Source organism: Vulpes vulpes, chromosome 1 (assembly GCF_048418805.1).
Source record: "Vulpes vulpes isolate BD-2025 chromosome 1, VulVul3, whole genome shotgun sequence".
In the NCBI taxonomy this organism is placed as follows: domain Eukaryota; kingdom Metazoa; phylum Chordata; class Mammalia; order Carnivora; family Canidae; genus Vulpes; species Vulpes vulpes.
In genome coordinates, this window is record NC_132780.1 from 120,585,628 (window position 1) to 120,610,523 (window position 24,896).

At 38.6% G+C, this 24,896-nt stretch overlaps 1 protein-coding gene across 1 annotated transcript; it reads left to right on the top strand.

Annotated features, from left to right (window-relative positions):
* Positions 1-242: 242 nt before the first annotated feature.
* On the top strand, positions 243-24,647 carry TIMMDC1 (translocase of inner mitochondrial membrane domain containing 1). The gene is made up of 7 exons (XM_025990114.2): positions 243-665; positions 3,640-3,805; positions 5,714-5,802; positions 6,291-6,358; positions 16,009-16,087; positions 19,882-19,992; positions 22,252-24,647. Exons 1-7 carry the CDS (start codon positions 490-492, stop codon positions 22,400-22,402), a joined length of 840 nt encoding a protein of 279 aa, XP_025845899.1. The 5' UTR covers positions 243-489; the 3' UTR covers positions 22,403-24,647.
* The last annotated feature ends 249 nt before the right edge of the window (positions 24,648-24,896 follow it).

Here is a 24,896-nt window from a genome sequence, read left to right on the forward strand (position 1 = left end):
CGGAATCCCCGGAGTCTTAAGGACCTAAAGTACGTCAGCCTGCGACACCTGGCCGCCCGGAACCGGCGAACGGGGGCCCGGAAAGCCGGGAGACACCGGGGGACGCCGGGCGGGAGGCGGGGCGCACTCGCCGCCGCTCACATACTTCCGGGGGCGGGGCGGGCGTTGGCACCGCTGAGGGTCGCCCCTGCAACCGGAAGTGTTTTCCAAGGGCTCTGCCGTCGCCCCGCCCATTGACCTTTGCCCCCGGCGGGGACGGGACTTCCGGTCTCGTGTATCCAAGGTCCCCCCAAAGTGAAGGCCCGTTGGGAGGACGGGGATGTGAGGAGCTGAGGCGGCTGGTCGGGCAGCCGGCAGGCTGGGGCCGTAGCGCGCGGGGGCTGAGCCCCTCCTTGCCGCAGTTCTCCTGTGTCCTCCCCCGGCGTCTCCGGGAGGCCTGGGAGCCCTGAGAACCCAGGCGTGTGTCTGTCCTCAGGTTCCGAGCGGGCCATGGCGGTGCGGCCGCGGGCGCCTCAGTGCTTCCTCTGCGGGCGGCTGGGTCCTCTCCCCCGCGTCTTCGCTGCTGGAGCTGTGGCCGCCGAGGCGGGGGCCCTCGCGGGGGACCAGGAGCTGCCCGAGTACGCGGAATCCGGATGGGACCGCCTCCGGGACCTGTTTGTCAAAGAGTAAACGCGCCTCGGGTCTGTGGGGGAGGGGGCCGTGAAGGGCTGCCGGGCCCCTCAGGGAAGAGCTTTTTTTTTTCTTTTTTTTTTTTTTTAAATAAGATTTGGCATTTTAATATTTGTATCCCCAGCTTGTATCCCCTGACATCGCCATCTGGTAGTCGTGTTGGTTGACAGGACAAGATTTCCAGTGGGAAGGGAGAAACGCACTACATGTGGGAGCTCTGAGGGCTGTTGAGGGAGTAGAGCCTTCAGGGTAAGCCCCCGGTTGTGCAAGTTGGAAGAACTGGGCCGAGCCAGTCTGTCAGAACTCACCCCGCAACCCGCATCTGCAGGGCTCCGCTCCAGTGTTCTTCTCACTTTATCACAAATTGGTATTTTGTAAAAAAAAAAATTGGTATTTTGTGATCATGACCCCTGCTCCTCTCCAAACATGAAGGTCGAAGAGATTGGCAGAGAGACCCGTGGAATATTCGTTCTGTCAAATAAGGAAAAAAAACCATATATATATATATATATAAAGTAGCAAATAATTGTCTCATCCATTCATGGAACAAGATGTTAGCTGGATTAGCGGATAAGATTATTTCAGAGTAAAGGATAACCCTTCAAATGGAATTGACTTGAATGAAAGACTCGGGATATTTCTTATTTATGATAGTCACACATTGAGAGAAAAAAGAGAGAGAGAGGCAGAGACATAGGCAGAGGGAGAAGCAGGCTCCATGCACCGGGAGCCCGACATGGGATTCGATCCCGGGTCTCCAGGATCGCGCCCTGGGCCAAAGGCAGGCGCTAAACCACTGCGCCACCCAGGGATCCCCAAGACTCAGGATATTTCATTCGTCCAGGCATTCCATCATTTTTTCGTTTATCAATCACTGGTGAAAAATTTGCGCTTTCATGGAGTAGGTTCCCCTACAGTTGTCAAGTGGTTAAATGAGCTGAAGCTTTGTGATGTCACTGAGATTGTTGGGGCAAGAGAGCTTCAGAATCGTGTTTTAATTGCTTTGAGATTTCATCTTTTTTTTTTTTTTAATTTAAAAATTTTTTTAAAGATTTTTAAAAATATTTTTTGATTTTATTTTTTTAAGATTTTATTGATTTTTTTGAAAGATTTTGTTTGTTTGTTTTGAAGATTTTATTTATTTATTCATGAAAGACACAGAGGAGAGAGAGAGGCAGAGACACAGGCAGAGGAAGAAGCAGGCACCATGCAGGGAGCCTGATGTGGGACTCAATCCCATGTCTCCAGGATCGGGCCCTGGGCTGAAGGCAGGCGTTAAACCGCTGATCCACTCAGGGATTCCCAGATTTTATTTACTTGAGAGCAAGTGAGAGAGTGAGTGTGGGCATAAGTGGGGGGGGGGGGGGGGGCAGGGGCAGAAGGAGAAGGATAAACAGACTGCTGAGCAGGGAACCTGTCGGGGGTCTTGATTCCAGGACCATGACCTGAGCTGAAGGAAGACGCTTAACCCACTGAGCCACCCAGGTGCTCTTCGCCTTTATTTTAAAGTCAATGAGGCACCCTTCTCATTGGTCCTTCCAGTAGTTACTTGAAATGCTTGTGAAAGAGCCTACTAGGATATAACAGAAGAGGTCCTTTTTTTTTTTTTTTAAATTATTTACTTACTCATGAGACAGGCAGAGACACAGGCAGAGGGAGAAGGAGGCTCCATGCAGGGACGGCGATGTGGGACTCGATCCCGGGACTTCAGGATCACACCCTGGGCCCAAGGCAGGCGCTCAACCGCTGAGCCAGCCAGGCTCATCCCATGATCCCATGTCATGGAATTTTTTGTAGAAAAAAAGAGGCAAAGCATATACATCTGGCTTATTAAATGTTAAGCTTTTTACATTTTCTCTTTTCTGAGTTCTGCCACATACCAGTTTTTAGGTAAATATTTTTTATCTTATTCAGTGTAAACGATAAATACAGGGTTCAATTTTTTTTTAAAAAAGATTTTATTTAGTTTTATTTATTCATGAGAGACACACAGAGAGAGGCAGAGACACAGGCAGAGGGAGAAGCACGCTCCCTGCAGGGAGCCCTATGCGAGACTCGATCCCAGAACCCCAGGATCACGCCCTGGGCCAAAGGCAGGCGCTCAACCACTGGGCCACCCAGGGATCCCTACAGGGTTCAAATTATAGCAGTTTTTCCTATTGACATAAATATAAGAATTGCAGTTTTCTAAGAAATTAGATTTCTCTTGTAGATGCAGGAACTGTTAAAGACTCCTTGATTCTGATTTCAGAAATGGGGTTATTGACGGAGCACTTAGGTGGCTCAGTCAGTTAAGTATCCAACTCTGATTTTGGCTCAAGCCATGATCTCAGGGTTGTGGGAGCAAGCCCCATGCTCACAGGGTCTGTACCTAGCAGGGCATCTGCTTGAGGTTGTTTCCCCCCCCCTTCCTCTCTTCTCCCTCTACTCATACTTACACACACTCTCTCTTAAGTAAGTAAGTAAGTAAGTAAACAAACAAATAAATAAATAAATAAATAAATAAATAAATAAATAAAATCTTTGTTAAAAAAATTCAAAAAGGGAAATAACTGATCTTTGCATCCAGCTTACAAATTCCTGTTTCCAGAGATGTGGTTGAGTTGTAATAGTCCTCAAATAAAAGTACCTGAGGAAAAAAAAACTTTATTGGAACATAATTTGCATCTAGAAAAATATTTTCACAAACCAAACATATCTGTGTAACCAACACCAAGAGACTGTTAGCAGCATTTCAGAAGCTCTCCTTGTGCCACTCCTAGTCACTGCCTTTCCAACAAATAGCCTAATTTCTAACAGTGTAGATTAATTTTGGCCAAGTTTTGAGGTACTTGTAATATAACTGCATTATTTAATGTATCAGAAGATTCTGCCCATAATGAAAAATGTGGTGATACTAGTATTGGGATAATTTTGAACATACTGTCAGGGAGCAGTCTAATCCCAAACATTGTCTTTTTGATGTCTTAGTGAACAACAGAGAACTTCAAAGGAACTTGAGAATATTTATAAGGCAGCAGTTTCAGCAGGCATCATCGGCTGGGCATATGGCGGCATACCAGCTTTTATTCATGCTAAACAGCGCTATGTTGAACAGAGCCAAGCAGAAGTTTATCATAACCGATTTGATGCTGTGGTGAGTACTGATATTCTAAAAGTATAAGGCACACCAGTTTAGCAATTCACTTTACACTTACTCAGGTAGGAGGGCTGGGAGGGTTTAGGATGTTAGGTTAAAGAAATAGTAACAGTGGAAGTACTGATGCTAAATGCATACACATGGCTTGTCAGACCAGGTTTCTTCAGAAGGATTATCACCAAGGCTGTACTTTCTGAAATAATATTTCTAATCCCTAGCCAAATCATCAAGCATATTAACCCCATTTGCACAGCCTCCATGGAAGACAATAGTTCATACCTAACAATAATTAGCATTTAGAACTTGACAGTTTACAGAGTGCTAACACATTTGTTAGATCTGTATATCAGTTCGTTGGCACCCTTGAGCCAGGGTCCAACATTTCCCAACAAGTTTTGTTGTAAAAGTGAGGAAGTTAAAGCTCGTAGAGTTGTTTTAGAGTATTTTGAAATTACGTCAGACTTAACAAGTTGCAAAAGTAGTACAAAGAATTCTTTTATACCTTTAACCTAAATTCTGACTTATTTATTAAAAGCCATGAGTCCAGGGGTGCCAGAGTGGCTCAGTTGGTTGAGCATCTGGCTCTTGGTTTTTGCTTAGGCCATGATCTTGGGGTCATGGGATTGGGGCCTGTGTTGGGGTTCCTGCTATGCAGGGAGTCTGCTTGGAGATTCTCTCTCCCTCTTCCTGTGCCCCTCTCCCTGCTCACATGCTCTGTATTTTAAAAAGATAACATTTGGGACTCCTGGGTGGCTCAGCGGTTTAGTGCCTGCCTTCGGCCCAGGGCGTGATCCTAGAGTCCCGGGATCGAGTCCCACATTGGGCTTCCTGCATGGAGCCTGCTTCTCCATCTGCCTGTGTCTTTACCTCTGTGTGTGTGTGTGTGTGTCTCTTATGAATAAATAAATAAAATCTTTTAAAAAAATAAATAAAAATTAAAAAAATAACATTTAAAAAACAAAACCAAACAAAAAGCCATCACTCAATACTGATACTCTAGAGGTTTCGACTTGCCCAATATCATATAGTAGTTAAGGATCTACTTAGGAATTCTCTCAAAATCTAGACTATATCCTTAGGATATTATACCAGACTTGCCCTGTGGTGATATGAAAATGTGCTATGGAGACAGACAACCTATTTTCCAATTCTGACTTTATTCCTTACTGGCTGAGTGATCTTGGTTAGAAACTTCCTTTAGTAAACTAGCTCTAGTAAAAACTGAAGCGCCTGTCTCAAAAAAATTATAGGTTAAATGAGGTAGTACGTTAACACAACTTTTACATCGAAAGTGGACGCTAAATATCAGTTCTCTTTTCTTTCTCTGTTCCTTTCCTGCATGTCTGTGTTACTATCATCCTTTCCCTTTTATTTACTGTTTAGTTGGTTGTTCCTTTTTATTTTATGGTTTCTTTTTCCCAAGATTTCTTGAATATAAAAAGCATGCCTAACACTGACTATATATTTGCCATGGCATTTGCTCTATAGATTCTCAGTTTATGCCTCATTGATAGATTACTTGGTTGACACTGGCAATTCTTAGTTCTTTTTCCATCTTCTTTTTTTAAAAAAAATTTTATTTATTCATGAGAGACACAGAGAGAGGCAGAGATATAGGCAGAAGGAGAAGCAGGCTCCCTTTGGGAAGCATGATGCAGAATTCAGTCCCAAGATCCCAGGATCACGACCGTTGAGCGCCGCTCTTTTTCCATCCTCTGATAGATTAGGATGTTTGTAGGACTTTGGCTTTATCATCACTACTTAAACAATGATATTGCTAGAGGTTGTATGGTGTTTCTGTTTAGATGTCTCTACCTAATCCATAGCCAACATCCTTCTGCCAGTCTCAGAATAAAGAAGGTATCAAAGTATCTTGGAACCTCACAGCCTTTTCATTAACTTTAGCAATCTGCACATCGTGCTGCCACACGAGGCTTCATCCGGTACGGCTGGCGCTGGAGTTGGAGAACTACAGTGTTTGTGACTATATTCAAGTAAGTTCTCTCTGAATTGTGACAAAGGGTCTTGGTATTTCAGGAGCATATCTTTTGAGCAAGTGATATTTTTAAAAACTAAATACCCACATGAAAGTGACTCATAATACCTTTTTCCTCAAGAACTTTTATCTATCTGTGTGAGTTTTGCATCCATGGATGGAAGTCTATTAACTATTACCCAAATAAGTGCAAGGTTTCTAAGTAAGTGAAATTCTGCAGAACTCTTCTTTACATATCTTTTTCTAAGTGAATATTTTTTCCAGAAATTTGACTGTTCTTTGGTTCATTCTTCAGCAGAGGAAGGCCTACCTAGAAAACCCGTAGGCATATTAGTAGTCTGGAACACATTGATGAGGCCTAGAGTAAGACTAGGAATTGACATAGTTGGCACTTCTAAACTAATACTACTTTAGTGAAAATTATGGTCAAGAAAGTAAGTGAGATATGCTTTAAATTTTGTTTTCTTCCTTCCCCCTTCTTCCTAGCACAGTCAACACTGGTCTAAATGTGTACCGAAATAAAAATGCTCTAAGCCATTTTGTCATTGCAGGAGGTAAGACATTTTTGTTCTTATTTATGTTTTTCAGTCTTCTCAAATATGATTTGGGAAATATTTAAGGACTTCTAAATCAGAGCTACCGAATTCTTTGGTTGACTTCTCATCACATCTCATTCAACATTCACGTAACATGTATAAAGAGCATTGTGCTTGGCCCTTGGTATACTTGGTGAACAAAACAGAAAAAAAATCTGTTTTCATGGAGTTTTACCGTCTAATGTAATTGGGAAAAAAAGATTGCGGTGATAGAAAGTAACAAATAAGTGAGACAGTGGGATGGTCAAGGTGATCAGAGAAGGTTTTTTCTGGAGAGATGACATTGAAGCTGATGCCTGAAAAATGGGAAGAAGTAAGCCTTGAGGGTGAAGGCTCTAAGGCAAGAAAAGTTCCTCAAAAATAGGATAATATGACTGGAACATAGCAAGCGAGAGGTAAGAGTGCCTTGAGATAAGATTGGCGAAATGAAGTAGAAAGGGACCAGATTTTTTTTTTTTTTTTTTTTAGGTTCACTAAATTTATTTTAAAAATCATAAAACGTTTCTTACAAAAGAGCATTACATTCTGCACACTGCTCTGAATAGATGCCAGGGACATATGGACTATTGTTACTTTTCCTCCCTGTCCCACCCACCCCCAAATGTTACAGTGACCACAAAGCAAAGTGTTCACAATAATTACATGGGGGGAATTTTTCTTTTAAACCACCAACAATGAACAAAAATTAAAATTCACTCACTCTGCTGCTGTTTCAAAATTTCAATGTTAGTTTTTGCACGCCCTCCCCCCCCCCCCCCCCCCCCTGTTTGTAAGGAACTAAAACATTACATCTGGTGAACAGCAAAGATTTCACTACACCTCAAATGCAGAACACCTATGAAGCAGAGGAATGTTGGCTTTTTAAACAGAAGCAGATAAAAAAAAAAAGATGCAGGACTCCTTCAGTTCTTCACTAGTCTTAGAAAAACTTTCCAGAATACTGCTTCACACTGTTCTGCAGCAAATACTGTGCATTCTGTATCTGGGACCAGATTTTTTATGGTAAGAATTTGAATTTTATTTTAAAGCTCTATGCCTCTGGTAAATGTGACCTCTTTAAAATGAATGTTAAGAAAAAGTATTGAAGTATTATTTCAATTTTATTATAAATAAAGTGCCGCATATACTTAAGCATTCACTACCTCTTGTACATTCTCTTGCATACAAAAACATATATATATATAATGCACATAACATTTAAAAAATATTTAATTTGGAAATAATTTCAAGCTTACAAAGAGTTTTAAAAATAAAAGTAGTACAAGGAATAGCCTTCATATCCTGAGACTCAACTGTGGTTAAACATTTTAGTCCATTTGCTTTATCACTTGTGCTCTTTTTTGGGCGCATGCTCTCTATGTACATATACACACATGTAAAAGTATATACATATAGTTTGAACTTAATTTAATGGAAACATTTAAAAATAAATATAGAGATTTTAAAACATTTTAACATAAAACTAGAAATAGGTATTAATAGCATTGGAACGGTTGGAACGTGCCCTTTTTTAAACTTGCAGCCATTTTTCCATTGGTGTTCTGTAGACTCCAATGACTGTATCCAAACCAAATTCTGTTTTCCTCCCCTAGCTTCCATGCTTGTTCCTGCTCTTATGATCTCTGTCATCTATCCTTTTAAATTTAAAAAACCAACAAAGCCAAGAAAGGATATGGTCCTGCTCTTCATCTCCTCCTTTCCAAAGTTCTAGTCTTACCAATATATTTTTTTAATATATATGGACCCCCATCTCCTTTTTCCTCTCACTGCTGCTATCCAGTCTTTCCAGTTCTAGTCTTGGTTTGCTCTACTTCCAGTGTTGCCTTCGTACTTTTTTGAACTAGAAATATGATTTAACACTTTTTTGCTTGAGGTTCTTCCATGGTTTCCCATCATTCTAATGTTGATTCTTGATCTGGCCCCCATAATCTGCTCTTGCTCCACCCTTCTGACTCTGCTCTAATTTCCCAAACCCAGTATAATCTTGCTTCACATATATGGGTTCCTCTTCTTGAACCTGCCTTCCCACTACCATAGACAATTTTGTTTAGCTCTTACTAAACCTGTCTTTCAAGGTTCAGCTCGTCTGTCAGCTTCAGTTTTCCTAGAGATCCTTCCTAGCTCCTATTTTCTTATCTTCAGGTCTTTTTTTCTTTTCTTTTATTTTATTGTTTTTTAAATTTTTATTTATTTATGATAGTCACAAAGAGAGAGAGAGAGAGAGGCAGAGACACAGGCAGAGGGAGAAGCAGGCTCCATGCACCGGGAGCCCAATGTGGGACTCGATCCCGGGTCCCCAGGATCGCACCCTGGGCCAAAGGCAGGCGCCAAACCGCTGCGCCACCCAGGGATCCCGTCTTTTTTTCTTTTAATTAAAAAATATATTTCATTATTTCAGTTATTTTAATGGAATATTTGGCTATTCTAATTACAAATTATTGATGGACAATTTATAAACACCTGTGTGTGCACTGTGCCATTCTTAGTTTATTTATTTTTTATTTTTTGTGTGTATTTTTTATTAGAGTTTGATTTGCCAACATTCAGCATAACAGCCAGTGCCCATCCCATCAAGTGCCCCCCTCAAGTGCCTGTCACCCAGTCACCCCCATCTCCCCCTCTCCTTCCATTACCCCTTGTTTGTTTCATCTTTGGGTCTTTTTAGGTGTTTTTCCCCTATAGTTCAGTCTAAATACTTTAAACATAGCACTTAAAACACTATGTTGTAGCTGTTAATTTGTTTTGCTTCTCTACTAGATGACTTACTTGGTATCAGAAAAGTCTTTGCCTTTTATATCACTATTCTTTGATGCATAGTAGAGTAGAATAAATGTTTCTTGAATGTAAATTAAATGTAAAAATAAGGAAAAATAATAAGAATAGAAAAATATATCTGATACAATATAATTCTTTACCTCAAATCAGCAACCAACATTGAACTTAATGATGTAACACAAAAGTAGTTTCCCCTGAAGTCAGAATCAGGCCAAGGATATTGGCCTCTCATTATTATTATTTGGCATTCATCTGGACATTTATAAATGTAAGTTTAGCATCTGGAATGGCTGAGTGAGGAGCTTGGCAAATCCTTTCCACAAAAAGCAACAATAGAATTGGACAAAATTATCAAAAGCAACCATTTAAAGATGCTGGAAGTTGACCACAAGCACCCAACAAATCAGTAAGCATTTATCCAAGAGTTTCTACTGAGTCTTAGTAAGAACATTGAGAGTCTGTGGTGTTTCAGCCTAGGGTTGCTCCTGCCCCCTAACCCACAGTTCCATGATGCAGAAGTTTCACAAAGACAGGCTGGAGGACCAACTTTCTGTTGCTTGAGGTGGCTGGCTTTATTTGGAACAGAGAATAAAAAATTCCAAGCCAAAGGGAGTTGCTGAAAATAATTGTGACAGAGAAGGGTAATGTCACACAGCTAACCTGAGGTTTTGATACTATTTGGGGTAAGGAATAGACTGGCAGAGGAGACAGTAATCTTAACAGGGATATCTAGGGGACAAGACAGCCAGAGAGGGCTTTAATAAGATCCTGCTTATCCCTAGAACCCTGGAAAGTTGCACACGTGTGTAAATATTCATGCACATTCAAGAGAAACTGGTAAGGGCCCTTGTAAGCTACTTATCTTTGGTTAGTTGTGAGGGTTAACTGTGAACACCAAAAGAAAATGCTATAAAAGACTTATAAACTATCTAAACTTTGAATGCATTCTTCAACACAGATACATTGGCAGAGGATGGAAGCCTTACTGGCTTGAGATGTTTAAGCATAACCTCTAATGAATCATTGGCTGACTACTTAAGCCAGTGTTATGTCTAGGAAACCAGGCATAAAGATAAAAATTGAGCAAAGACTTTAGTGGCTATAGTCTGCAGACAAAAGACTCCATAAAATTTGTCCAGTCATGTTGCTACATAAACAGAGAATTACAGCCATGCCCCTGGGATGTACTAATAACTCCAGAGATGTGTAATTTATTATCTAAAAAGTATAGTTTTCAGTAACAACAACAACAAAATCACAAGACGTGCAAAACGGGATTAAAAAAAACAGTCATTAGGAATGTCTCTGACAGAACCCATCTGTTGAACCTAGCAGACAAAACGGCTTCATACCTTTTTTTTTTTTTTTAAGATTTTATTTATTTATTCATGAGAGAGAGAGAAAGAGAGGGACAGAGACACAGGCAAAGGGAGAAGCAGGCTCCATGCAGGGAGCCCAACTCAGGACTCGATCCCGGGTTTCCAGGATCCCGCCCTGGGCTGAAGGCAGCGCTAAACCGCTGAGCCACCTGGGCTGCCCGCTTTATACCTTTTTCAAAGAAATAAAAGTATGATGACAGTGACTTATCAAATAGAGAATGTCAATAAAGACAAATTATTAAAAAAATCAAATGAAAATTCTGGAGTTGATAAATACAAAAATAGAAATTAAAAGTTCACTGGAGAGGAGGAGCTCAACACCGTATTTGAAATAGAAGAGAATTGGTGAACTTGAAGATAGATCAATATAGATTGTCTCTTGTGAAATAATTTTTTTTGTAAAGACTTTGAGAGAAAGAGCAAGCACATGAGCAGGGAGCAGAGGGAGAGAGAGAGACAGACTCCCCACTGAGCAGGGAGCCCAACATGGGGCTCAATCCCAGGACCCCAAGAACATGACCTCAACTGAAGACAGATCTTAACTGACTAGCCACCCAGGTGCCCATGAAGGACAGAATTTTTATTCTTATTTATTTACTTATTATTTTTAAGATTTTATTTTTTTTTTTTTTAAGATTTTATTTATTTATTCATGAGAGACACACACAGAGAGAGGCAGAGACATAGGCAGAGGGAGCAGCAGGTTCCCCATGGTGAGCCTGATGCGGTGTTTGATCCTAGGACCCTGGGACCACGACCCAAGCCAAAAGCATACGCTCAACCACTGAGCCACCCAGGTGCCCCAGGACAGAATTTTTTAAATGAAGAGAAGTGACCTGACCCTCAGCAGTCTATAGGACACCATCAGAAATACCAACAAATGTGTGATGAGAATGCTTAATGGAGAGTAAAGAGAGAAAAGGGCATAAAAAAGTATTTTAAGAAATAATGGCTACAGACTTCCCAAATTTGATGAAAAACATTAATCCATACATCGAAGAAGCTTAACAAACTTCAAGAATAAACATGAAGAGATTCACACCTAGGTGTATAATAATTACACTATTGAGAGAGAAAAATCTTAAAACCAGCAAGAAAAAAAACAACTCATACAAGGAACCATTCCAATGAAAGTAATAGCTGATTACTCATCAGAATGATGGAAGCCAGAAGGCAGTAGAATGGCATTCAAAGACCTGAAAAGAATAATCTGTCAACCAAGAATTCTATATCTAGTAAACCATTCTTCAAAATTGAAGACAAAAATAAAGACATTGGCAGATAAAGAAAATTTGTTGCTACCAGATCTAGAAAATACTATATAGGAGGTTCTTCAGGCTAAAAGGAAGTGATACCAGATACCAGATGTAGATCCTGAATCTACATGAAGCATTAAAGAACATTGATAAAGATAATTATATAATTAGTATAGTAAAGATAATTATATGAGTAATTATTAAAGACCATATAAATATACATTTTCTCAAGTGAACTAAAAGACAACACAAATAATAAAAGACAATACACAAAATAATAAAATTGAAGTATTAGACATATAGCATGTTTAAAGCTATCGATGGCATTAATATAGCAAATGAGAGGAAAGGAATGGAAGTATGTTGGAGCAAGGAGATGATACCAAATAGTAACTTGGCAGGAAGAAATGAAAAGTACTAGAAATGGTAAATATGTAGGTTAATATAAAAGACTGCATAAACCTATAGTTTTTCCTTTTATTTTCTTAACTGTTGTTTTTCCCTTCTTTAAAATACATATGATTGTGTAAAATAATAATATTCTCTTGCTATATTTTAACATACATATATAACATAAGTGACAATAGCACCAAGATACAAGAGGATTGGAGCTGTATTGGAAGATTCTGTACATCTTACTGCAATAAAATTAGTACTGATCTGAAGTAAATTTTTTTTTTTTTGATCTGAAGTAAATTATGATAAATTAAGATGCATTGGGTAATCCCTTAAGTAATAAGAAAGTAACTTTTTAAAGTAGTAACAAGGAATTTAAAGTAGTAACAAGGAATTAAATAAGATACATAGAGAACAGTAAGATGGCAGAGCTAAATCCAGCTATATCAGTAATAACATTAAATATGAGTGGATTAAACACTGCAATCAATAGGCAGAGATTGTCCAACTATTTAAAAGAAAGATCCAATTATATGCTGTCTACAGGAGACAATTTTAGTTCAAAGAAATAAGTAAGTTGAAAGTAAAAATGGTGGAAAAAGATAAACTATGCAAACAGTAAGGAAAAGAGCTCAAGTGGCTCTTCTAGTATCAGACAAGATAGACTTTAATATAAAAATGCCAGGGCAGCCCAGATCAATAAATATTTGGAAATTAAACAACATATTTATAAATAACCACAGGAATCACAAGGTAAATTAGAAATATTTTGAGTTGATTGAAAATGAAAGCACATGCCAAAATTTCTAAGATGTATCCAAATTAGTATTTAGTGGGAAATTTATAGTTACAAACATCTACATTATAAAAGAAGAAAGATCCCAAATGAACAGTCTAATTGAAAAGATAACAAAATAGAAAACCTTTAGCAAGACTGACCAAGAAGAAAAAAATACACAAATTACCAAGATTTACTCAAGAACAAATAGAAAATCTGGATAGCCCTATAAGATGTTAAAAAACTAAATTATTAATTTTTTTTCCACAAAAGCACAGGACCAGATGGCTCCAATGGCTTTTGGAAAGTTTCTTTCTTTCTTTTTTTTAATTTTTACTTATTTATGATAGTCACAGAGAGAGAGAGAGAGGCAGAGACATAGGCAGAGGGAGAAGCAGGCTTCATGCACCGGGAGCCCGACGTGGGATTTGATCCCGGGTCTCCAGGATCGCGCCCTGGGCCAAAGGCAGGCACCAAACCACTGCGCCACCCAGGGATCCCTGGAAAGTTTCTTTCACAAACTTTTCCAGAAAATAGAGGAAGAGGGAACACTTTCAAACTTCGTTAGACTAGTATTACCTTGATATCGAAGCCAGATAAAGACAACAAAGAGAACTACAGATCACTATCACTGGAGTATATACTCGGGGGTGGCTGGCTGGTTCTCTTGGCAGAGCATCTGACTCTTGATCTCAAGGTTGTAGGTTTAAGCCCCATGAAAGGTGGAGAGATTACTTTTTTAAAAAAAGTATTTGCACAAAAATGCATAAGAAAATACTAGTAAATGAAAACCAGCAACAAAGATTATTATATCATGACCAAGTGGAATTTATCCAAGGAATTTAAGGTTAGCTTAGAAAAAGCATTTGATAAAAATCCAACATTCATGATAAAAACTCTCAACGAAGTAGGAATAAAAGGGAACTCCTCTAACCCAGTGAAGGTCATCTATGACAAAACCTGCAGCAGATGTCATATTTAATGGTGAAAGACTGAATGATTTTTCCCTAAGACTGAGAACATGGCAAAGATGTATATATTTGTAATTCAAGTACTTGAGATGAATACAGTTATATATATTATACTGGAGACTTTAACCACAGCATTCAGGCAAGAAAAAGAAATAAAAAGTACCAAGATTGAAAAAAAAAAACCAAAAGTATATTGTCTTTATTCATAGAAAACAAGGTTATATGTAATAAACAGTCTAACTCCGTTTTTGGTGTTTGGCTGTTGACAGCTTATAAGCCTCACTACTTCCTCTCCCCACCTTTAATATAGTTTTAGGTTTGCAGTAAAATTGGGCAGAAGACACAGAGATTTTCCATATACTCTGTCCCCCACTTACACGTAGCTATCAACATTTCATATCACAGTGGGATATTAGTTGCAATGGAAGAACCTACATTGATGCATCATTATCACCCAAGTCCATAGTCCCTTTAGGGTTCAGTTCACTCTTGGTACACATTCTGTGATTGGTACATCGGTGGTTTGTATCCAAACATATGTGTATGATATTGTGGTACCATAAAGAGCATTATCATTGCCCAAAAAATCTGCTCTACATATGCATCCTGCCCACCAACCCCTGATAACCACTGATCTTTCTTTTTTTTTTTTTTTTACTGTTTTCATAGTTTTGCTTTTTCCAGGATGTTACATAATATTACATAGCTTTTTCAGATTGACTTTCACTAAATAATATGCATTTAAGTTTCCTCCAATGCCTTTTCATTAGTTGATAGCTCATTTCTTTTTAGTGCTAAGTAATATTTCATTGTCTGAATGTACCAGTTTATTATATTATCTACTGAAGGACATCTTGGTTGTTTCCAAGTACTGACAGTTATGAACAAAGCTGCTATAAATGTCTGTGTGCAGGTTTTGGTGTGGACATAAGTTTTCAGCTCTTTTGGATAAATACCAAGGAGCATGATTGCTGGATCATATGGTAAGAACATGTTTGGTTTTGTAAGAAACTATCAGACTATCTTCAAAAGGAGCTGTACCATTTTGCATTCCAACCAGCAATGAACAAGAGTTTCTCTTGTTCCACATCCTTGCCAGCATATAGTGTTATCAGTTTCTAGATTTTTGGCTATTCTGATAGTTTTGTTTTTTTTTTTTTAAGATTTTATTTATTCATGAGAGACACAGAGAAAGAGGCAGAGACATAGGTAGGAGAAGCAGGCTCTATGCAGGGAGCCTAATGCGGGACTTGATCCCGGGACTTTGGGATCACGCCCTGACCCAAAGGCAGAGGCTCAACCACTGAGCCACCCAGGCGTCCCTATTCTGATAGGTTTTTTAAAAAAGTATCTTATTTTTTAATAAGAGTAATAGAACTAAAGATGATTTTTGTTCTTGTTAATTTTAAAACTTAGAAAATTAAAGAATGAATAAGTAATACTTAAATAAGACAAAAAAATCTCATTTATTTAAAAAGTATTTCTGAGATGGCATTAGTATTGTTATACCTAGTAAGGGAGGAAAATGAATGACCTCATAAATAAACCATCCCAGTGTGAAGGAAATAGGACCTGTGCACTGGCCACCAGGTGGCAGTGTAGGTCAAATGTCCACTTGTGGGTCTGCCTGAGGTGTGGGTGGCCCTACAGAAAGAGTGAGGCTGGGGGGCAAAGGTATAAACTGCAGGGGGTTTTGGGGAAAGCTTTTCTTGAAGAAAGAAGAAATGGAAGAGGTGGAAGTGAAGAAATTACAGATTTTTAAGAGGACGTGGGAAAAATGAAGCAGAATAAGAAGAGATTAGACCAATAGAACAGATGGAGAAATTAGGTTTATATAAAAGGAATGTTTCTTCCCTTGAACCTCCCATGTGGAAGAGAGAAGTTAGCCATGTGGCCTTTTAGATTCAGGATATCTAGGTTGTGGTGGTATATTAACGTTGGGTTCAGAAAACTTACTTAGTTGTTTATGTCCTTTTTATAGAAGGGAAATTTTTAAATGGATTCTAGTGTTTAAAGATAATTTCATATTGGCTTTTTGTTTGTTTTAAAATAGCTGTCACAGGAGGTCTTTTTAGAATAAACTTAGGCCTGCACGGTCTGGTGGCTGGTGGCATAATTGGAGCCTTGCTAGGGTAAGTGTTCACATGGTTTCATTCTAAGTTAACACAACTTTAATTAATGCCGTACCTGTCAAAAATCTCATTCATTTCCAAAGAACAAATTCAAATCTAAAAGCCTGTAAAAGGTCTTTAGTCTTGTATTGGCAGTGGCTTTGACTGTCAAATTCTAATTCTACCCCGATGGTTGACTTTACTTCCAATTGTCACTGAGTAAAAACTGTTTAAATATCTCTAACACCTGAAAATATTTGCAGTTTTTTTTAAAAGATTTTTTAAAATATATTTATTTATTTATTCATGAGAGACACAGAGAGAGAGAGAGGCAGAGACACAGGCAGAAGGAGAAGCAGGCTCCTTGCAGGGAGCCCGATGTGGGACTCGATCCCCGGTCTCCAGGATCACACCCTGGGCTGCAGGTGGCGCTAAACCGCTGCGCCACCGGGGCTGCCTTTTTTAAAGATTTTTATTTAATTTATTTATTCATGAAAGACAGAGAGAGAGAGAGAGGCAGAGACACAGGCAGAGGGAGAAGGGAGAAGTCCCTCCCTTGCAGGGAGCCCGACATGGGACTTGATCCTTGGACTCCAGGATCACGACCCAAGCCGAAGGTGGCGCTAAACCGCTGAGCCACCCAAGCTGCCCAATATTGGCAGTTTGAACAATGGTTTTTACAAGGAACAGGAAGAAAAGTAAAACAACTAACAAGTACATTGCATTAAAAACTTTTTTTAGTTTGGGTTTTGTTTATTAAGAAGTTTGAAATTTTTTCTTCTCCAGCTTTTTACTTTGAAACATTTTGAACCTACAGAAAAGTTGAATGACTTAGTACATTGAACACCCATATATCCTTCACTTATATTCACCAGTTGTTAACATTTTGCCAAATTCATTTTATATCTCTGTATGTGTGTACAGTTATTTTTCTTTCTCTTTCTCTTTTTTTTTTCTTTTTGGTTGAACCTTTTGAGACCTCATAATTCCTCACCTCTGAATATATCAGCATGGATCTCCCAGGATGAAATGAAGAATATTCGCCAATGATATTACAGTGTAATCATCACAACAAATAGTTTAGCATTGATTCAATGTAGCTGTCTTAGGTAGGGTCCATATTCAAAATTTTTTGATTATTATAATACCATATATATATACACATAGTAACACACATACATATATTTTTAAACCCAGGATCTGATTGTATATCATTTTTATGGTTTTGATTCTTTTATTTTTTTTAAAAAAAGATTTATTTCTTTATTTGAGAGGGAGAGCAAATCTGAAGCAGACTCTGCCCTGAGCTTGGACCTGATAGGGGGCCTGATCTCATGACCTTGAAATCATGATCTGAGCTGAAACCCCAGAGTTCAGTGCTTAACCAACTGTGCCACCTAGATGCTCCTTGATTCCTTTAAACTAGAACAGTTCCACTGCCTTTTTTCCCCCAGAAAATTTCTCAATTTCTTTTGACTATTCCCTCACGATTAGATTTAGGTTAAATGTTTTCGGTGTAAATACAATATAGATGAAGTTGTTTCCTTGTCCATTTTTCACATCAAGAGATACATTGTATCGTCTATTGTAAGAGATGTTAATTTTAATTACTTGGTGCAGTAATTTCTATTGCTGTGTGACAAATTACCACAAACTTCTGCTTGAAACACTACCCATTTATTTTATCACAATTCTGTAGATCAGAAGTCTGAATAGGCTCAGATGGGCTCTCTCTGTTCAGGGTTTTATAAGGCCAACATCAAAAGTATTGGTCAGGCAGGCTCTTATTGGAGGCTCTGGGGAAGAATCTGTTCCCAAACCATTCTGGTTGTGAACAGGATCATTGCGGCTATCAGGGCTGAAGTCACTGTTCCCTGGCTGGTTGTCAGCCAGGCACCACTGTTCATAGAGACGTCCCGATTCCTTATCCTAGTGCCCCCTCCATGTTCAAAGCGCAACCAGCATGTTGAATCCTTCCTGTACTTTGAATCCCTCTGATTTCTACACTGCCGCCAGAGAAAACTCTGTGCTTTTAAAGAGTTTACCCAGATCATTTTTTGATTCACTCAAATTCAACTTCTTACTGACCTTCAATACATCTGTAAAATTTTGCCATGTAGCATAATCATGGGTATAATATATTCATAGTTGAAAAATTAGGGCAGGACAATTTGGGGGGCCATTTTAGAACTCTGCCTACCACATTTAGCATCTACTAAGTTTCTCCACTGTAAAGGTATCTTTTTCACATTGTGAATAAATAATCTGTGGGATAAGACTGAACAGCCTGTTCACCTGTCTTTTTTCCTGGTGGTTTTAATGATCTGTTATAATTATTGCTATAATCACTTACTACAAAAATGATTGCAAAATGATTTGTTAGTTCTGTCTCTTTTTCTGTTTTTATTAGTTGGCACTCACCTGAATAAGAAGAGTTCTCCCTTTCCCTCTACCTATGCCCTCCCTTTTTCTATCCCCTTTTTAGGGGGAAGATTTATGCATTCTTTTTAAAAATTCTTGAAAATTCCACATGTCATAATTCATTGCTGACATTATTTTTATTATATTGTGGTTTTTTGTTTGTTTCTTAGCAAACTCTACCTCCAGTGTGGGACTTTAACTCAGGACCCCGAGATCAAGAGACACGCTCTACTGACTGAGCCAGCCAGGCGCCCCTTGTTATATATATATTAATATACCAGCTTAGTCTGAAGGGAAAAATTGTTGAAATTAGCAAAAATAATTTACTTTTCTTTGTCATTAAAAATACAACATAAAATTTATAATCTTAACCATTTTTAAATGTATAGTTTAGTGGTGGTAGGTATATTCACATTGTTGCACAAAAGATCTCTAGAACTTTATCTTGCAAAACTGAAAACTCTATACCCATTGAACATTAATTCTCCCCTCCCCCTACCCTCCAGCCTTTGGTACCCACCTTCCTACTTTGTTTCTAGGATTTTGACTACTTTAGATACTTCATATTAATGGAATCATATAATGTTTGTCCTTTTGTCACTGGCTTATTCACTTAGCATAACATCCTCAAGGTTGATCCATGTTGTAGCATGTGACTCTTTTTAAAGGCAACATAATGCTCCATTGTATATACCACATTTTCTTTAACCAGTTGTCAGTGGACATTTCCACTTAGCAAAAATAATTTTTTGAATGAGCTACTTAGTTTGTAGTCAGGGGAAATTTAAGTTATATCAGAGTCAAAAACTCTCTTTGAGAACACAGGAACCATACCCTCGTCATTACTGTAATAATTGTTCATCTAAATCAGTTTCTCAAAGGGTAACTATTGACATTGTGAGACTGTTGTGCCAGACTTTTGAATTTGAGGATGTTTTGGTGGTTCCACCTCCAGAGGCTAGTAATATCCTTCCCTCCAACCAAAAATGCCCTCCATAGTTCCTTCCCTTCTGCAGGGTTTGGTATCATTTCTGGTATTAATTTCGTTTCTGAGAAATCTTCAGTATAAAGCTACTTGCCAGAACTTGTCATGAGTATATATTTTCCCAGTTTATCACTCATTTATAAAACCCAGAGCCAAGGTATAGACCTGTTGTTTTTATACCAGTTAATTTTAGGAAGTTGCAGTGATAGCTTTTTTTCTATGGTTTAGAAGACCAGGAAGGAAATTGCCGTAATTTTTTCTTCATTCGACAAAGACACTTTGTCAGAATTCCTATACCTGTCAGGGAATAGGAGGCTCGGTCGGTGTTGCTCATGCCTTAGCAGATACTCACATGGTGTGTGTTCTAATAGCTCCTATTTCCTCAGCTCTCTTTTTGCTTTCACCTCAGCGCTCCTGTAGGAAGTCTTTTGATGGCATTTCAGAAGTTCTATGGGGAGACTGTCCAAGAGAGAACACAGAAGGATCGCAAAGCACTCCATGAGCTAAAACTGGAAGAGAGGTAAGGAGCATGTGAAGATGAGGGTAACTGATTTTCCTAAACATTGTGGTGGTCTCTTAACCCAGGTCTTCTAAACCACCCCTCAATTCAGAGATGAGTTTCTAGGTTACCTGGCTGGCTCAGTTGGTGAAGCACTCTTGATCTTGGGGTTGTGAGTTTAGGTCTCATGTAGAGATTACTTAAATAAAGAAAGAAAATCTCAAAGAAGAGTTTCCTTTTCTTCAACTTGTACCCTACCTGGTCTTTTAATCTTTTTAATGAAGGAATGAGAAAATGAAAAATACTAATTTTATTTTTAATCTGATGAGGCTCATTCTTTAGATACATTTATTTAAAAGTTAAGATGTTGTACTCATTTGATTGCATTTTTTTTCTTTTTCTATGTTCTTGACTGCATAGGAAATTACCTAAAGGAAATGGACAGTAATGAATGAGTTTTAACTTGGCTTTATTTAAAAGATGATATCCCCGGTTACACATGCATCTGTGAACAATACAGAGCATGTTAGGTCTCTACATTCAAAGATTCTACTTCTTGCTGTGGATGCCCATGAATTAGGTAGTTATAGTGGCTACTCATAGACTGGATGCCACTGAGGAGGATAAAAACTTTCACCTGTTCCACCTAGTCATTCCCTAGGGTGCAGTTATCAGACTGAGAGTGGATTTTGTGCTGATTCTTTGTAAGATCACCAGAATAGGCTGCTGTTAGCGCTCCTGGTACAAATGATTCTCATGGCTCAGCTTCCTGTGTACAACTAAAGCTTCTGCTGTTTTAGTAGTGGATAGTCTTTTTTTCCCTCATGTTTTTACTTGAAGCTTCCATTTATGCTAAGCACACATACACACATGGAAACTCTTAATATCCAGAGATCAGTTATTCAGGGACTTAGGTTCGATAGGAGAAAAAGCATTGATTTTGCAGCCAGTGAAATCTTGAAAATGAATCCTAAATCCCAACTAGGCTATTAATTAATTTTGTGACTTAGATATTTTACTTCAAGCCCTCTGTTTTCTCAGCCAATCTGAGGGCAGAATCACACCACAATGCTCAATATGTGTTTGTTTCATTCACTCCTTTAGTAAGAGGGTAGATGGGATATGTAGTTGTCTAAGTTCTAGGATAAAGCACTTAAGATTCTAAATGCTAGGATAAAATGTAATGTAGAGAATTAAAAGCATGAAAGCATTAGCTTACTTTTAGTTCTTTAGGTGTCATAAGAAACTTTTTTTTTTCTTAAGAAAAGGAAGCTTTGAGAAAGAAATTGGAAAGGTAAGGAAAGTATATTTGATACAGAAAGTTACAGGAGAATTTACATTTGGAAAAATATGAACATAATAATTGTATCCCAATAAAAAAAGGAAAACAGAAAAGTAATTAGAGAGGTCGATCGGTTATTTAGAGATGGAAAACCCAAGATGGCTAAAAACAATAACTTGAATTGAATTAGAGTACTGAAGGACACTTTAGAAGGAAATAAGGCCAAAAATTTATGGGGCACTTAAATGTCTGTGATCTATATGTGATATTCCTGAGGAGCTAATTTAAATCACAGTTAAGAGCTTATTCTATGCCTCCTTCTCTGCTTGAAAATACAGAGAAGTCAAACAAAGTGAGAGTATAAATAATTGCCTTAGTGAGCCAAAAATGTGGAAAACTATAGAGATATGGAAGAAGAAATGGTCAAACCTGGTGTGAAGAGTCGAGAAAAAAGTTATGGATGACCTTGCTAATCACTTAAAGAAGGGAGGACACTAATACTAGATTTAGAAAAAGAACTGATCTGTTATTTGGAAATTGGATTTTAACTCCTTGTAAATAATACATTTATAATGTTGTCCCATCTGACTTTTCCATATTGAGTTTACCATTGTTCTAGCCTTTGTGCAGTTCTTACAAGGTCTGGCAACAGAGAGTTAATGGAGTGGCAGGGGGCTCATATTCACCCCCAGCCCTGAGGGCAAGAGGACAACCAGTTTGCAAGGCTCACACTTGAACATGACACCCTACAGGAACTCTGGAATATCTTAGGGATCAGAGCTGCTGCCACAGCACACACCATTTTGGTGATATGAGAAGTGTAGTTGGCACATGAATGGAACTAGAGTAGGAGAATGAAGAAAGTCATTGTTCTTGAAGTGTAAGGAGCAGTGTTTGCTTTTAAGGCACGGGGAGAATAGATAAACACTTTGTTTAAAAAAAAATCTGAGAACTAAGAAACAGAGCAGTACATGATATATCCTTTTCTTTCTTTACAGTAAAGCCAGACTACAATTTACTCAGCTCCTCCCTGAAGAAATTGAAAGTAGCTTACAGAAAAATCAATCCAAAGATGATGTTAAGAAAATCGAAGCACTGCTAAATCTTCCTAGAAACCCTTCATCAACAAATAAACAAGACAAAGACTAAAAATATTCTGAACTTAAAATTCATTGGTGAATCAAAGGGATCTATGTCATTGAATGCCAATAGTAGGCTTCTCCTTGGTCAGCCTGGTGACAAATGTAAGTGCAGGCACCTCTAGTGGCAAAGGCCACTTACCTTTTTTTAACCAAGAATTGGGCTATTGTATGGTCACTTTACTTATCCTTAAGTTTAAATACACACTTATGTCTTTCCTGATTGATCTATATGTTTGAAATTATATCTGTACTGATCAATCAATACAATACAATACATAATTCTTTTCCCTGGATTTTACTACAGAAAATTTAAAATTTCCCAAGATTGGAGTTGACTTCTGAGGGTTGTATGTTTATTCTTGCGGCCCTTTATTTTTTTATTTTTTTAAAGATTCTATTTATTTATTCATGAAGACACAGGGAGAGAGGCAGAGACACAGAGGGAGAATCAGGCTCCTCTCGGGAAGCTCAATGCAGGACTCAATCCCAGGACCCCAGGATCACGACCAGAGCCAAAGGCTGACACTCAACCACTGAGCTACCCAGGCGTCCCTCTTGCAGCCCTTTAAAAGGATACTCTAGGCATCACTAGGAAGAGGAGAGGAAAGAACCAGGTGAGGCAAATGGTCTGTGATGAAACCTTTGTGCCTTTGGGTCCTTGAAACATCATGGGCCTAAGTGTGTAGGGGCTCCTGGGTGGCTCCCCATTGAGTGTCCAACTCTTGATTTTGGCTCAGGCCGTGATCTCAGAGTCATGGGATTGAGCCCTGTGTGGGGCACCATGCTCAGCATGGAGTCTACTTGTCTTTCCTCCCTACCCCTCCGCCCCTTCCCCCAAGAGCATGCACTCTCTCAAATAAATAAAATTTTTAAAAATAAAATAAAAAGATAATTCCTATGCCACTTGAAATACAATATAAATTTAACAAACATGAAGTAGATAAGCATTATTTTTTAAAAAGAGCCAGACTTTGTTTCATCTCTTAGTGTTGCTGACAAAGTATCTATGCAAAAGTTAGAATAGCTACACAGTCTTTATACTCTAGGAGCTTGCTCCTTAAGAAGGAAGCTGTCCTGCAGATTTTAACTTTTACTGAAGTGAGGGGTGGGGCAGCCCAGGTGGCTCAGCGGTTAGCACCGCCTTCAGCCTGGGGCATGATCCTGGAGACTGCATGGAGCCTGCTTCTCCCTCTGCCTGTGTCTCTGCCTCTCTCTCTATTGTCTCTCATGAATAAATAAATAAAATCTGGGGATCCCTGGGTGGCTCAGCGGTTTAGCGCCTGCCTTTGTCCCGGGGCGTGGTCCTGGGATCCCAGGATGGGTCCCGCATTGGGCTCCCAGCGTGAGCCTGCTTCTCCGTCTGCCTGTGTCTCTGCCTCTCTCTCTCTGTGTCTATCATAAATGACTGAATAAATCTTTAAAAAAATAAAATAAATAAATAAAATCTTTAAAAAGTAAAATAAAGTGAGGGGGGTGGGGATGTACTGCTTTAGTGTACTAAGGGGGAAAGACTGCTAGTACTTTGTTTCAGTGTTAGACCTCTTTGTTTTTAGTTCCTGCTCTAAAAATAACTATTTTCAGAAACCAGGTTTGTGTAGCTGTGGGATATAGTGGCTGTGAAACCAAGGGCTCTGAAGATATCACTGTCTTGAAATCCCAGTCATGTAGCTTTGCAGCCATGTGACCTATATAACAAAGCCATTTTACTTTTAAGTCTCAGTTTTCCCTTCTGTCCAATGAGATGGTATCTACCTCAGGATGGATATGAAATGAAAAGCATAGCACAATACCCTGGTGCACAGGGGATGATAGATAGAACAACAAATATCAGTAATTATAAGGATAGAAGAATCTCTGCACAAGTCTATTTTTACCATGATTTACACGTTATCACCACACTCCATAAAACATGTTTTTCTTAATTATCCCATTCATAAATTGCAGACAACCGGCAATTAGTTATTGTTTTATTCACATCCACATATAGGTTAAATTCTCCAACTAGAAATTATAAAACTAGATGATTGGTTTTAAAAATAATTTTATTCATATCATAAAAATATCAATAAAAGTATAATTCTTTGGAAAATAGTACCAACACATTTATCAAATGTAATAAGTAATGTAATATAATTTATTTTAAGTATAAATAAGCTGTCTCCTAGATATGTCCTATTTTGTGATTACTTCTTGAGGTCTCCTTTTGAGCATGTCTAAGGATTATTAATTTTAATTAAATGCAGCAGTTCCCATTTTTTTTGTTTCTTTGCTTTGAGTTCAGGTCAGTCTCCAACTTTTATTTCTTTCAGTGATTTTGTTCTGAGGGCAACCATTTAAAACTGTACTTCTGCTCCTTAGACTATAAAGCATAATCTGGTCCCTTGATAGCTGCCAAAATTAAACATTGTAAACCCAGCTACATGTGAGAAACTTGGCCAACTTGCTGTCCAACGTCAAATTTTCAAATGAGAATTTGAAATTCTGATTTCCTCCAGAAATCA

Coding starts and splice junctions, on each gene's coding strand:
- TIMMDC1 (XM_025990114.2), top strand. CDS start 490: ATGGCGGTGCGGCCGCGGGCGCCTCAGTGCTTCCTCTGCGGGCGGCTG. Junction 16,088..19,881: donor ATAATTGGAGCCTTGCTAGG/GTAAGTGTTCAC, acceptor CTTTCACCTCAG/CGCTCCTGTAGGAAGTCTTT. Junction 19,993..22,251: donor GAGCTAAAACTGGAAGAGAG/GTAAGGAGCATG, acceptor CTTTCTTTACAG/TAAAGCCAGACTACAATTTA.